This window comes from Pelodiscus sinensis, chromosome 16 (genome assembly GCF_049634645.1).
Source record: "Pelodiscus sinensis isolate JC-2024 chromosome 16, ASM4963464v1, whole genome shotgun sequence".
Taxonomy (NCBI): Eukaryota; Metazoa; Chordata; order Testudines; family Trionychidae; genus Pelodiscus; species Pelodiscus sinensis.
This window is the reverse complement of record NC_134726.1, coordinates 6,022,131-6,037,681: the sequence shown is the minus strand read 5'-3', so window position 1 is coordinate 6,037,681 and position 15,551 is coordinate 6,022,131. Positions and strand designations below refer to the sequence as shown.

At 49.5% G+C, this 15,551-nt stretch overlaps 1 protein-coding gene across 1 annotated transcript in view; it reads right to left on the bottom strand.

Annotated features, from left to right (window-relative positions):
• Window positions 1-15,551, bottom strand: part of LOC102446363 (syntaxin-binding protein 4-like) — a 107,521-nt gene that overhangs the window by 30,716 nt on the left and 61,254 nt on the right. Inside the window, exons 6-7 of the mRNA XM_075899243.1 lie at window positions 1,818-1,903; window positions 387-513 (exon numbers count right to left, since the gene is read on the bottom strand). Of these exons, the coding sequence (XP_075755358.1) occupies window positions 387-513; window positions 1,818-1,903 (213 nt within the window). The remainder of the gene's footprint in view (window positions 1-386; window positions 514-1,817; window positions 1,904-15,551) is intronic.

Genomic DNA, 15,551 nt, shown 5'->3' with positions numbered 1-15,551 from the left:
TTTTACCCTCCACAAGTGTGACAAAAAGTCAAAATCTCAATAAAGGTCATGAATCTAAGTACCAAATGTTTTTGGCTTAGATCAGTTGGAACATGCAATTTAAATAAAATTTCAAAATGCTTCATTTGGACGTCTAACTTTAAAAAAACCTTTCTAAATCTAAATTGCTTACATTTCACATTGAAAAGTCATTTTGAACTGGGAAAAAGAATTTTCCATTTAGAGAGCAGTGAGACAAAACATACCGTTCCAGAATTTTCTAACATGCTTTTCCAGCATTGTGAGATTTGTTGGGTTTTGTTGATGCCAAATCTCTTTTTGCTGAAAAATTCTGATTTGTTGAAAAATTCCAAAGGTGCTTTAGTTCTGAGTAATATGGTACGTACTGTGAGCTTGCGTGCGGGGAATGTGCCGAGTTTCCAATGAGCGGGCCATGGGAATTTGCAGGGCTCAGCAGCAGAGGACTCTGGGAACGTGATGAAGAACCCGAGGATGTACTTTCCAAATATCTACCTGAAGAATAAAAGAAGAGTCAGTCCAGAGAATGAAAGCCTTTCTCCCTGCCCACATGTCCCTGCTACACAGTTAAAAAGTAAATCAATGTTCATGGTTCTTTACCTGGAGAAAATACCTACCGCTGATGTTAATGATATTTCTAAATTAATTATCAAAGTTTTACCCTCTCACCACAAATTCCAATGAACAACAACCACCACCGCCTTACAGTGTCACATGCGTCTTCCCAAAAAGCAGCAGCAAGACAATCCAGTGACCAGACCACTAAACTAGTGGCCAGGAGCGCTGAGTTCTAGTCCTACCTTGGCCACTGACTTGCTGTTCTGGTCACTGGATTGAGCAAGCCACTTGGCTGCTCTTGCCTCAATTTCACCACGTTTAACAGTGGTACTCACCCCTCTTGGTAGATCACTTTGACTCCACTGTTGGAAACTGCTTTAGAAGAACTAGACATTATTGTAAGTTACTAGACCAGTATTTTCCTGAGTTGTTGCACACTGAAGTGGAGTTAAGGGAGCTGGAGAAGTATTAGATGCCAACTAAACCTCTTGTCCCACTGCAAGGAAGTTGTCATTCTCTATCCGGTTTTAATTTCTCTTACATAAGAACGACCAAGACCAAAGGTCCATCTAGCCCTGTATCCTGTCTGCCAACAGTGGCCAATACCAGATCCCCCAGAGAGAGGCAACACAACAGGTAATCATCATGTCATCCCTCTCCTGTCATCCATTTCCAGACAATCTTAGGTAAGGGACACCATTCCTACCCATCCTGGGTAATAGACACTGATGGACTTAATCTCCATGAATCTATCTAGCTCTTTTTTGAACCCTGTTAAAATCCTAGTCTTTGCAACATCCTCTGACAAGGAGTTCCACAGGTTGACTGTGCACCGAGTGAAGAAAAATTTCCTTTTGTTTTAAACCTGCCACCTATTCATTTCATTTGGTGACCCTTTGTTCTTATATTGTGGGAATAAGTAAATAACTTTTCCTTATTTACTTTTTCCATCCATGACATTTTATAGACCTCTCTCATATCCCCCCTCAGTCTCCTCCTTTCTAAGCTGAAAATTCCAAGTCTTTTTAGTTTCTCTTCATATGGAACCCGTTCCAAACCCCTTTTCTAATGCCAATATATCTTTTTTGAGATGAAGCAGCCACATCTGTATGCAGCATTCAAGATGTGGGCATGCCAGGGTATCTTATTTAGTATCCATGACTGAGTAGATATTTTCTGCACTGTGCCCCTCAGAACCAAGATGCAGGTCAGTATTCAGCGCCCAGAGGGTCAATACTCACTCCCACCATAATGAACAGGAGAACTCCGTGCTGATTCTGTGTTGCTATGAGATCCAAACTTTTCCAGCAGCTCAGAAAACTCTCTCCTGAAAGACAAGGCACAGCAGAGTTCCTTCATTTTTCAGTGCACTTCTGCATGGATTTACAATGCAAACAATGTTGACTCTGTGCTAACCCATTTAGCATCTTAATTCTCGTCTGTGCTGAGATGAGGCTTTGGGGAGTCAGACACAACTCCTTGATTCTCACAGGTAGTCTCAAGGTAAGATCCCTGCCTAGTTGCATGGAGGGATCAAACCCACCACCCTGTGCTCCAGAGACTGTTGCCCCTTAGTCAACTCACAAATCAACACCATCGCCATACCTTTCAGGAGATCACTTAGCCTGTGGTAGCTACTCTCAGGATGGGTAAAGGTGGGAGGTGAACTCAAACCCACCATCCTGTGCTCTATAGGCAAATGCCCTCACTCCTAAGCCACTCCAGCTCCCTACCATCAGGTGCTCCTCTATTCTGCCTTCCTAATATGGGAGCCAGGTCCATCCCTGGAGCCACCCTGTTGGCTGCCCAGCTACTTCCTGGGTGGGCTGGGATTAAGCCTGCCACCCTGTGCTCTAGTGAAAACCGTTTCCAAGCTTGTGCCAGGGACCGAAGCTCTATAATAGCCCCCACCAGCAAAAGATTCTTGTGACCAAGCAGATTTTTGCATCCCCTCCTGCCCCTGGGGGGCTTGGAGGCAGAGGCTGGATGCAGTGCAGAAGGGAATTATCTGCTTAGCTTTTGTAGCTGAATTATGGCCCCTTTGTTCCACTCTTCTATGCCCCTTTTCCTCCCACGGGCTCCAAGCACTTCATCAACATTAATTAAGGCGCTCAGGTATAACAGGGATGGGTAAATCAAAGCACCAAGTAGTTAAGGAATTTGTCTATTGTGGGGGAAGAGGCAAGAATGCAGATGTCCCGACACCCAGCCCTGGGTTTCTACTACTGGATCAAAATGCCTCTTGTGGATTAGCCCAGACTAATTTCAACTCCATCTGGGAACCTAATGTGACACACAAGTTGAATATGGACATTTAGGGGGATCTGTTACTAAGCAAAAATATTTTAAATACACGTTGGCCATTTGTGGATCTTGTCATAATAGTCAAAGAAATGCAAATAACTGACAAATCTGCCACCACAGATCGTGAAATCATCATTCTTAGAGCTCTGGTTATATTGCATGTTTTTAAACCACCCCCCTGTGACTACCCCTCTGTAATTCATGCATGGAGAGGAGGATGGGTGAAATCAAGAATTTAAATTAAGGCAGGAGTGGCCAACCCACGGTTCGCAAGGTGAATGCGGCTCTTCACCCCTGAAAGTGCAGCACGCGAAGGTGCCCCAGTGCCCCTACAAACAGCCCCCAGCTCCCTGTGCTCACCAGTGGCAGGGGAGTTGTCTGACGCTGATGTGGCCAAAAAGCCTAACCTCTCCTTTTTTTTTGCTCAACAATTCTGGTGTAGCTCTTTGCATTTTTTCTGCCGCTGTTTCGGCTCTCTTCGTTGAATTAAGGCTACGTCTACAGTGCAATGCTACTTCAGGATAGCGCAGTATCTGAAATAGCTATTCATGTCTTCACAGCAAGCCTTTATTTCGAGCTCACTACAGGCAGTCCCCGGGTTACGTACAAGATAGGGACTGTAGGTTTGTTCTTAAGTTGAATCTGTATGTAAGTCGGAACTGGCGTCCAGATTCAGCCGCTGCTGAAACTGATCAGTTTCAACAGTGGCTGAATCTGGACGCCAGTTCTGACTTACATACAGATTCAACTTAAGAACCCCAGGCATCCCCAAGTCAGCTGCTGCTGAAACTGATCAGCGGCTGATTCCAGGAAGCCCGGGGCAGGGGCTTCCTGTACTCAGCCACTGGTCATTTTCAGCAGCTGCTGACTAGGGGACACCTGGGGCAGAGCAGCTGGGGTGCTGCTGGGTTGGTCCAGTGGCACCCAGAGCGGCGCTACGGGACCAACCGGCAGCGCCCCAGCTGCTGTACCACAGGCGTCCAGAGCAAAGCCGCAGAGCACGGGGGCAGCAGGACAGCCCAGACGCGCCGTGGCTATCCTGCTGCCCTCGGGCTCCGTGGCTTTGCTCTGCTTTGCTCCCCGTCCCCCTGGTCCGCAGACCAGGGGGACGGGGAGCAAAGCGGCGGAACACATGGGCAGCGGGACAGCCCAGACGCGCCGTGGCTATCCTGCTGCCCTCGGGCTCCGCGGCTTTGCTCTGCTCTGCTCCCCGTCCCCCAGGTCTGCAGACCAGGGGGAGGGGGAGCAGAGTAGAGCAGAGCGGCAGAACGCGCGGCCAGCTGACAGCCCAGACGCGTCTGGGCTGTCAGCTGGCCGCGTGCTCCGCTCTGCTTCCCCCCCCCCCATGGTTTGCAGACCAGGGGGAGGGGGAGCAGAGCGGAGCAGAGCAGAGCGGCAGAACGCGCGGCCAGCTGACAGCCCAGACGCATCTGGGCTGTCAGCTGGCCGCGTGCTCCGCTCTGCTCCCCACCCCCCTGCAGATCAGGGGGAGGGGGAGCAGAGCGGAGCACAGCAGAGCGGCGGAACGCGCGGCCAGCTGACAGCCCAGACGCGTCTGGGCTGTCAGCTGGCCGCGTGCTCCGCTCTGCTCCCCCTCCCCCTGGTCTGCAGACCAGGGGGAGGGGGAGCAGATCAGAGCGGAGCGGAGCAGAGCAGAGCAGAGCGGCGGAACGCGCAGCCAGCTGACAGCCCAGACTCTGGGCTGTCAGCTGGCCGCGCGTTCCGCCGCTCTGCTCTGCTCCGCTCTGCTCCCCCTCCCCCTGGTCTGCAGACGGGGGGGGGAGCAGAGCGGAGCGCGCGGCCAGCTGACAGCCCAGACGCATCTGGGCTGTCAGCTGGCCGCGCGTTCCGCCGCCGCTTTGCTTCCTCTCCCTGGTCTGCTGGAGACCAGGGAGAGGAAGTGCCCCGTTCGTAACTGCGGATCCGATGTAAGTCGGATCCGCGTAACTCGGGGACTGCCTGTATTCTGGTGTCCTTGTAAACTTCATTCCATGAGGAGTAAGGGACATTTCGGAATAGTGGGTTACTTCGAAATTTGGCTGTGAAGACAGCACCAAATTATGAAATAAGCGATTATGAAATATGATCCAAGTAAGATACGCAATTTGCATAGCTCAAATTGCATAGCTTATTTCAAACTACAGTGCAGCATAAAGGTAGCCTAGGAGAGCAAGTTCTGAGCACGATACAGACAAGTGGGCAACATTTAGGGATTGTAGGCAGCAGGGATGTTAAAAAAGTGGGGGGCGGGGTTGTAAATGTGTAACTGCTGAAATTTTGAGTGGTGACACATTTACACGTAGGAAGGAGGTGGTTTCGTGGGAGTGGTGTGCACGAGAAGCTAAGCACCAGCTCCCGCAAAGCCGCTTCCCTCCTCCCCATGCTACCACCTCTGTATCAGCAGCCAGCTGCCCATGAGCACCGGCTCCTGTCTGTTCCCCCTACCCAGCTGCCTCTGAAACAGGCCCAGGCTCATTGGTTAACTGTTTAAACAAATACACCATCACATTCCTAGAAGACCGGACATTAGGATGTTAGAGGCCGAAGTGCTACCAAGTGGAGGTACGCCATTCACCTTCAAGCCCCAAGTTGCTCACCTGCCAACGATAATAAACATAGTAAATCTTATTTATTATGCTCACATGGCACACAGACAGAGAAGTGAAATAAACAACGTAAGAAGTTCTTGATAGAAGGCTGCAGTTTAACTACTTAATTTTTTTAGAACTCAGAATGACACTCCAAAACCAGAGAGACACAAAGCAGGCTGCTCCCTGAAAAAGAGAGATCCAACCCACCTCATCTTATTCTAGACTGTCTGGTTGCACACTTCCCTACAGAGCCTCATGGCGTAAACACAGGACAAGGATCCTGCTTTCAAGGGATAGTTTGCAAGTCCAACACAGTCTTCCAAATGCCACATCATTCCACATCAGAAAATATTCAATATTCTTAAAATGCTCCTGCTGCTGTTGGCCTGCTACCACCTTCTATTTTGCTGCCAAAAGCTCCTGTTTTGGATCAGTAGGCAAAGAGGCCAATGCAACATGGTGGGAAACCAGAACCTATTCCACAGCTGGCACGAAGATTGATAATTTTTAAACAAGTGGATCAGAGACGGGGAAAAGAGGTGAAGTGAAGCACAAAAGAGGAAGAAAGATAAAGCAAATCTGAGGTAACCTGGACCCAAATATCTCCATACTTCAGAGGAGTTCCAGCTCAGATCTGGATTCCACTTTGGGGTTTACACCCACGTCTAGAGAAGATAAACGTGGACAATGGTACAAGAAAAAGAGCAGGCCTCTGTTATTCTCCTTTCCTCCTTGCCCTTTTCTCCGCCTATGGTGTTCCTGTAGCCTGAACAGCTCAGGCAGGAGTCTCTTGGTGAACACTAGTACTTACGTGGCTGCGGAGGTGGGACAGGCCTAGAAACTTGCCATCGAGTAATGCTGCATTCCCATCCTCACTGGAGGCACTGCTATGCGGCCAGGGGAGGACCATAGGACCTTCCGAATCCACCTGTATGTCTAGAGCAGTTGTTACAGAACACCTGGATGCTCTGGCCATACTCCTGGTTAAGTACTGGCCTGAAAACTGAGATACCAAGCCAAGGTAAGTAGGGCTCTCCACGAGGCCATAGGGTCAATCCCACAGAGGTGACCAGTGCACACGTCAAGGCAGGTCGATGGGAAAGTTACATGGCAACTGATGAGAAAACATTGCCTCAGGCGGTGGCTCTGACCACGCAGCCGCTATCCGAGCCAGCATCAATGTCCATCAACTCTATTGCTTCAAATCTCACTTTAATATCATTTCCAGTAAAACCCTTCATCTTTTCCGAGGCTCGCGCGTAATCCCGTATCACTGCTGAGTTATGCCGCGGCGAAAGCGAGGCTGCCGCTGACTCTGTGCCTTCCCTTCGTGGTCTCCTCCTTCCTTTGGGCAGGACTCTTCATGCAGCCGTGAGAGCTCTCCTTGCTGCCTGGACAAACAATCCCACGACATACCCAAAGTACTCAGGCAGCTAGCTTATGCTAAGCCCATATTACTGCGTCTCGCCGGCTCCTGTCCCTACCCTGGCTAGGTCAGAGCTAGCATGAGTATGCCTCCCCACACGCCAGTTAGACCTTGCTCTGCTGCATAGATGTGCCCCAGCATCTCTCCAATCTCAGGCCTAAATTCACAGCCTCGTGCAGCTAGAGCTGTAGGTTTCCTGGGAGTTGGGTGGTTGCATGTAAAGTGCTCCCCTTCTGAACTATCACAACCTAAGCAGTAGCGTGGCGGTCACGGAGGAGCAGGTCCTGTGAGTAGACCAGGTCCAGCACCGAGTGTCAGAGCAAGTAGGCCCAACAGAGCCAATTAAAGGATACAGTGCTGCACCTGGGGCTAGAAAGGCTTGTCAGAGGGCAGGCTGTCTTAGGAGAGGAACCCTAGGGGACTGGAGTTAAGTTTGGTGGTGGGTCCCTGGGACAAGGGGGCAGCTGCTCAGGCAGGTAGCCCTCAGACTGGTGTCTCAGAAGGGGAGCAGAGCTGGAACAGGCAAGCTGCAAGAAGCAGGATTATTAGAGACCCCCCTGGGAGGGGAGGCTGGGAGACCCTCCAACAAAGGGTGAGCTGAGGAGCTGGTTTTGTCTATTCAACACTTCTCTCAGGACAAATGACCCTGTTTTTAAAAGAAGACTCAGGATGTCAGTGAGCGCTTGTGAAGCTGAGGAGACCCTCTGCCAGGTCACATTGGCTTTGTACACGAGTGTTGCTGCCTATTTGGAATTGGCCAAGACAGGCGTGTTCCTACTAAGGCTGGCTCAGTGCCGTTAGCCATTAGATTTGGGAAACTGCTCCAATTGTGAGCAAATGAATCCTTCACAAAATAAATACATGCATAAATAAATACATACAAATCCCTGAAATCACGCAAGTTTTCACTCCAAAGAGACCGTCTTGCAGTGCAACCGGGAAATGGCTCTTTGTTTTGTTTCGTTTCCAGCTTTGAGACGCCAACATGCAAGATGCTAGTCTGATGAAGAAGAGTTCAAGAGAGAACGTGACAGAGGTGAACTCTCAAAACTGTATTTGTTGCCATGCAAAAATCCCAGGCTGGAAGTGTTGTGAAGCCCCTAAAATCTCTCAACATGAAACAATGTCAGATTCTCCACATACACACCCATAATCTTATAAAGCAGTTTGGAACTGCCTTAATTCTCACAGCCGAGGGGGCTTGCTCATAGCTCTAACAACCACCCCGACAAGCCATTTGCTTGGAAGTCTTTTAACTACTCAAGTTGTTGACTGAACGGATCATGACTCACTAAATACCTGCAGTCACAGGACTGGATTGGGCAAAAAAAAAAAAAAAAAAGTGCACATGCAACTTCCTCAGGAGAGTAGCCCCATTGTTTCCCATTAAGTTCACTTGCACACATGGCTATTTGCACGACTGGGTTGCTTTTTCAGGTCTGCCAGGTGAGATCTGGTGAGCATACACCCTATGCCTCCCTTATTTTCTGAATTAACAGTTGTGGCTGTTAAGTTCCAATGCACTGAATTTTGATCAGTGCCATAAAAATGTGAGTTAATTTCCAGTGATTATTTAGCCATAAGAAGCTGGCTAAATACTCCCCTCAACTGTATTTAGAGCCTCAGAAAGAATAAAACACAATTTCCACAGTAGTTACATGCTGAATATAGAGCTGGCAAACTATTCATAGTCCTTTTTCCCATTAACAAATCCTGAGCTCTGTATAAGCAGGACTACACTAGGAAATTATCTTGAAATAACTAAGTTTGAAATGACAACTCCTGAAATAGCAAAATCAAAATAGCATGTCCCCACTGTGAGAGAGCCTCAAAATTAGTCCGAAGCAGGCTCCTTTATTGTGGACGTGTTACCTCGACTTAGAGCCCCAGGAAGCACTGGGGAGTAATTACTTTGAATGACTCTGGGGAGTAGTTCTTTCGAAATAGCAGCAGCGGAGCATCCACACTAACCCTATTTCGAAATAACTACTTTGAAATAAGCGTTATTCCCCGAGGAAAGCAGGAATCCAGATTTTGAAATAACGGGCTTGGTAGGGTGGAAGCTCCACTTATTATTTCAAAATAAAGGGGATTATTTCGAAATAACTCCCTAGTGTAGACCAGGGCTAAGTGCCCAATAATTTGACTGAATAATTTTCAGCCTGTAAACTGTTTGCAAAACATCCATTCTGACTGGCTGCTATTTACATATGACCTAAAACACCTAAATCACGTGTTATTGTCTGGGCTCCCTGCTTGGAGAACAGATATCGAAGGCCTCAACTCAGCAAAGCATTTCAGCACGTGCTTACACCCCCCTGCAGTAAAAAAGGAACAGCTAGAAACGCATTTTCTGACTCTTCAGGCAAACTATTTTGTGCTAAACTTCATGAAGCTCGGGAGATTGGCAAGTGCACAGATTGTCTACACACTCACTAATGAATAACTGGACTCTAGCCAACTTTCTAAGAATAGTAGATATATCTTCAATTGTTTTCATTTTAGTTACCGTTTGACCAGCCCTACTACAAAGATACTTATCACTTACCAGATTCCAAGTAAGCCTTATTTAATTAACAGAGGGCTGACATAGGGGACTTTCCCTTTAATAACACACGCCACTCCAACTCCTCCTCCCCATCCTTTCTGACGAAGGGTGCTGAAAACCAGGATGATAGAAGTGCCTTGTAGAACTCGTACAGACCCCTGGAGTGGAGTCGGATCTCCGGGGATGCACAGTAGCAGCCAGCTGCAGACCGACTTTGCTACGGATTAAGCAGCAGGAGGCCAATCTTTCTGCAGAATATTGTTGTTTTATCCCATAATACCTTTTTGCGATGCCCTTGTGTTCCGGGGAGAACAAAGGGTGAGTCCTACGTCAAAGGTTTCACGAGAGCCCAGTGGCTAGGAACTTCACCTGCTGCTCCACAGATGGAAAAGAAGAGACTGGGACACCCCGAAAAGCCCTCGAATTAATAGCTTGGCTCTATAAATAAGGCCTCCGAGACACCAGGAGCGAGACATTCAGAGCCCTGAAAACCTGATGCGCTCTTAAAGCAGCAGACGGCACATACACTCACTGTCGGCTGCCCCATGTCGCCTGCTGTTCTATTTAACGGAGTCCTGTGATACTTAGTGTCATTCTTAGAGCCCCAACTCCTGGAGTCCGGAGGATTTCTGTTTTCAAAGAGTGAATTTCTCTTGTTCATTATTCACCAGCGTTAAAATGCTTGAGCCATTTAGTCAGGAGGCAGAACCAATCGCAGGGGACCTGGGTGTTATGAATAATATGATGGGAGAGCTCAGCAGCCTCCAATGAGATCAGGGCCCCTTTGGGATAGGCCCAACACAGAGACCAGACACAGTTCCTGCTCCTGGGAGTTTACAGTCCAGGGCTTCTAACTCCATCATATCAACCTGGATGTGGCTGACCTACTTGAGACCCACCGGACCACGGCCTTTTGCCAATTCCTGAGCACTACCTCGTACGTAAGGCCACCTCAGTGGCATCCTGCCTCGATTTCCCCTTGTCCAGGCCCCTCTAAGAACCGGCATGGTCTCCAGTGACCTCCTGAATGCCACCGGCTCTTCTCAGGCTGGCGAGAGCCGGTCAAAAAACAGCACTCGAAAGTCCAACCCCAATGCTGCGCTTTTTCAGTTTGTCTTCCCTTCTTCCACTCCCATTCATGGGCGTCTCCAGCCAGAGCTCTCCAAGGAGCGAAACTCGCTCCCGGAGTTGTTGGAGCTGCTCCTTCCACCAGCTTCACAATCGCCCGAGCTTCCCCGGTGTATGGCCAGGCCTCCCCTGGCATGCTCAGCTAATCTCTCAACGCTCCCCTCTCCTTCCCTGCCGTCGCCTGCTGCCTTTCATCTTCTGGCCCTCGCTTTCCACTCAGGTTGGGCTCATCCAGCAGACGGAGAAAGCACCCTGTGATGCGATACCAGAGCAGGACAGTAAATAATTGTGTGAGGGGCTCAAAATGTGTTTTCCATTGCAACAGCAGCATCAGCTGAGCGGTCAGTGATTCTGCTCCTCCCTTGCTTAGATTAATGAAGCCAAGCACAGGACTACCTTCTGAGAAGTGGGCACGTGACTGTCTGATACTAATGCCCATTTATTGGGCCCTCCGGGTGGTACCACCTCTGTGCCCAACTCTCATTCTCTCAGGCCCCTGGACTATGCCACAGTGGGGTCAGAAAGCCCAAGTGGAATCCAGAATCCGGTTCCCTGTGCTCCCCAGTGATTGGCTGAGTCATTCTTAGAGCCCAACAGCGGATGTTTAAAGGGACAGCACGCCAAGTGTGCCACGGCTCGTGGCTGCATCTGCGTCAGCACGCGCTCCTGACAGCAAAGTGGATAGAAGGATGATTACTCCTCCGAGCTCAAGGACATCGCTAAAAGATAATATGGGATCAAATAAATAAATAAAAAGCCCGCATAAAAAGCCGTCCCCCTCCTGCACGATGTATTAAACATTGTGTGAGACGATTATGTAAGCAAAATCTCTGCAAATCTTTAAAAAAAAATTTAAACTGATTACTGCCCTGCTCTCCCTCTGGGTAACCTTTTGCAGATTTAGCAGATAACTAAGACCAAATAGATTGCTTCAAGTTTGGTAGCCATGGAGGTCTGCGTCCTATCGGTTTACAGCAATCTGCTTCTCGAGGTGGCTGGAGGCACTGCGGACAGATGTGGGAAGGAGCCATCGCCTCGGACAAAGCCACGCACGCGCGCGCGCACACACACACACACACACACACACACACACTCACACACAAATGAATATATTTAGAAACATCTGCTGCAATTTAAGATATTAGTAACATGCCTGAGCAGCTTGAAGCAGACAAAGAAGGGTAATGGCAGATTACTTGCCCCCGGGGGCATTGGCTTAGAAACCAACTGATTGTCACAGTAACTATGAGGAACACCTGCTTCTGACCTGCCCAGAGTTGCCACGCTGAGCTCTCCCCTGCTGGGTCTGGCTATGGCGCTCATCACGTAGAGCACAGTGTGAGGAGCCCCTAGGCCTGTCTACGTGTCTCCACCATGCCCTGCAAATGTTAGCTTTGCCCCCACGTCTGGCTCATTGCCTAGGCCTAGTTTCTGGCTGTGTGCCTGCACAAGGGCCATCTGCCCCCCTACGAATTTGATCTGGCTGGGTAGGTATAAACAGTTTCGGACCTGCTCCAGGAAGGGAGTCGACTACAAGGGAGCGTAACCTTGACTTCATTTCCCTCTTCTGTCTGGCCAGAGTAACTGAGCCAGCACAGGGGAAGGGCGGAGCCAGCACAGGGGAAGGGCGGAGCCAGCAATTTTCTGCTGGAATAGGAAGAAAATGTGCAGGTGTCCGGAGCATTGCTCAGCCAGGATTTGGACTGAAGGGAAAAGACATTTAGTACAAGTCTCCCACAGTCACCTCCATCAAAACAGTGACAGATGCGGCAATCCAGAAATAAAATACTTTGGCAAAGCGGCCTCCTTGGCCAATCCAAACCCGACCCAACTCTCTACTGCTTCGTTAATTGCACAAAGGGAAACATTTCTAGAGGCTGAACATCATCTGCACAAGCTCCTGGCAAATTTCTCCATGGGTGTTTTCTCTGAATTAATTTATTCAGGCCCAGCAGCCAGCCAGGAGCTTCCGTTGCTCCCCCAGCCCCTGCCAGCACTGAGCTGCCCATAGCCCTGCTGCAACTTCACCCAGCTAGGAACACAGTCCTCTCTCCTCCAGCAGCAGGCAGCAACCGAGTGTGTCTGGCCCTGCCCTGCAGCTCCTTTTATGTGAAGCTCCTTGACCCTGATTGGCTGCTTCCTCACAACCCCTCTAGGCTGCCTGGGGGACTTCTCTTCTGCTCCTCTCTGGGATAGGGTGTGCGAGGACCCTGAGGCCAGCTGCAGGGGTTCTCTGGTCCTAGTCCACCCCACACAGACCCCACACCAATCCATGGTTAATTAATGAAATGACGCTTTCAAACACTAACTCGCTTTACAAAATAAAGGCCTGGTTCAATCCGTGGAAAGATCCCCCCTCCCCAATTTCCATGGGCTTGCAGTCAAGCTCTTTGAGCAGCGTGGCATTTGTAAGATCCCACAAAGTTTTTCGGTCTGGGATTTCGTGCCTTAGACTTTTTTCACAGCCTTGAATCCAAGGGTACCGGCCAAATAAAGCCAAAGGATCCAGCTGACAAACTTCCTAGCTGTTAGTGTCATTTCCCAGATGGAACCGCCAACCCCAACCCTCCTCCACTACAGCAAGCAGGCTGAATCTGAGACACAAATTCAGATCTACACTCAAAACCACTGGAGAAATCTTAGCGGTTATCATCCTTTCACCTCCATCATAAGGCAGCATTTTCTCTCTTGTGAGGATTGAGTCGAAGCAGAAACAGACCCAGGCAGAGAACCCAGGTGCAAACAACTCTACCTAGAAAGTGTGGATCAGGTTTTGAACACCATGGCTCAAGTCCATGCCAGGTGCTGACCTCAGGGAAGTTCTTGGCTTTGGATTAGCTGCTGGCTGAGCTGTCAGACTTATACCAGCTCCCCACCGCTCATCCCCTCCCCCCTCCGGTGTTCCCCAGAAGAAGACTGACTCTTAAGCATCTATCATCTTCTCGCCTTCCAATCCTGCGCCCAGAAAAAAGTCAATTGGTGGAGCCTGTGCCACATACATTGACTTCAGTGGAGTGAGGATTTCACCTTAGGACAAAGCTCCCCTGATCTCCATTGTGCAACCTCAGGCCTTTTTACATTTTCCCTACAGACCTTCTGTCTACAGCCCAGGTGCAGTGGGATTCCTTGGGCACAACACAGTCCATAGCTTAGTCTCTGGGCTCAGAGCAGAGCACCAAGATGTGCAGCTCTGTCCTGGAAATAGCAACAAACCAAAACCAGGGCTCCACCTACACTGGCCTTCTCCGCTTCTCCCACCCAACCCAACAAATGTCCAGAATGCCTATTTGTACAGATTTAATTTATTAAGATCCAGTAAGAGCTTATCGTATCAGCAAAGAAGGAGCTATGCAGTTATCCCGGCTTGGCTTCTGGCCTGCTGACAAAGTACCTCTTTTCTGCTTCTCTACACACACGCACAAGAGACAAAAGAGCGGTCATGCTCATTAAAATGCAGCCAGACAGGCTTCAGCCCTCCCAGAAGGGTATTAGAGATGTGTCATCCCAGCAAGTACACTGGTGCCTAATTCCCAAGTGACGCCATTCGGGTGGCTCCTTGCCAGTGTTCAAGGTGAACATCACGTTCTAAGCAACAATCCAAAGTGGTTGTGTAGCCAGCTGCGTCTCCTGTTTGCAAAAGGCACATTCAATTGAGAGATTCCAATTCACGTGGGCTGCCCCGTCCGCTGAGCAGCCTGCTGTATAAGTGACAACATTTGAGGTCCGTCTCCTGGCTCTCTAGGCGGGGTATCTCGAGGACTTCTCCAGGACCTTGACTTGTGCCGTTTCCTTCTTGGCCTGATGACATTTGGGACACGAGAACCTTTCACAAGCAATTATGTGGGGCAAAATGAAATCTTACAGCTTGTCAACACATTGCCAAGACACAGAGGAGAACACTCAAATCTTGAAGGGCGGGAAAATATTGCTTCACAGGGGTAGCCAAGTTAGTCTGAAAATATAGATGAGGAATAGGAACTGTTCTGAAAGGCTCTGTCCTTGGCCCACTCCTCTTCTCTCTAAGGGTACGTCTACACTACAAAGTTAGTTCGAACTAACTTAGTTCGAATTAGTTAATTCGAACTAAGCTAATTCGAACTAACGCGTCTAGAACTAAAAACTAGTTCGAATTAGCGTTTTGCTAATTCGAACTAGCAAGTCCACATTGAGTGGACTCTGAACAGGGCTTAAGGATGGCCGGAAGCAGTGCCGGCAGGGCATAAAAGGAGGACTTAGAGCGTGGAGATGCTGTCTCAGGCTAGCCGAGGGCTGCGCTTAAAGGGTCCCGACCCCCACCCCGGACAGACAGTTCTCAGGGGTGCCCCGCTTGCAAAGAAGTTCTGGCTTGGAGTGCCCGGAGTACCCACACTGGGCACATCACACCACTCGGCCATCAGCCCGGCTGCACTTGCCGCAGGCTGCCATCTGGGGAGAGCGGGCAATCGGGGGGCTGCAGGAGAGCTTCCACCCCCAGAAGCCCGCAGAGCCAGCCCAGTCCTCCCCATCGGGGGCTCGTACCCCATTCCTCCCTCACCTCCTTCCACTTACCCTTCCCTAGCCCCCCTTCTTATTGATGTACAAAATAAAGATAACGTTTCTTCCAACATTGACTCTGTCTTTATTGAACAAAACTGGGGGAGACTGGGAAAAGGAGGTGGGAGAGGGGAAGAGAAAGGCTGGGAGAGGGGAGGGCAACTAACATGATCAGGGGTTGGGAACAGGTCCCAAATGAAGAAAGGCTACAGAGACTGGGACTGTTCAGCTTAGAAAAGAGGAAACGGAGGGGGGACAGGATAGAGGTCTCTAAAAGCAGGGGTTGGGTGGAGAGGGTGCATTCAGAAAAGTTCTTCCTGAGTTCCCATAAAGAAGGACTAGAGGACACCAAAGGAAAGGAATGGGTAGCAGGCTTGAAACTAGTAAGAGAAAGTTGTTCTTCTTGACAAAGCAAATAGTTAACCTGTGGAACTCCTTGCTGCAG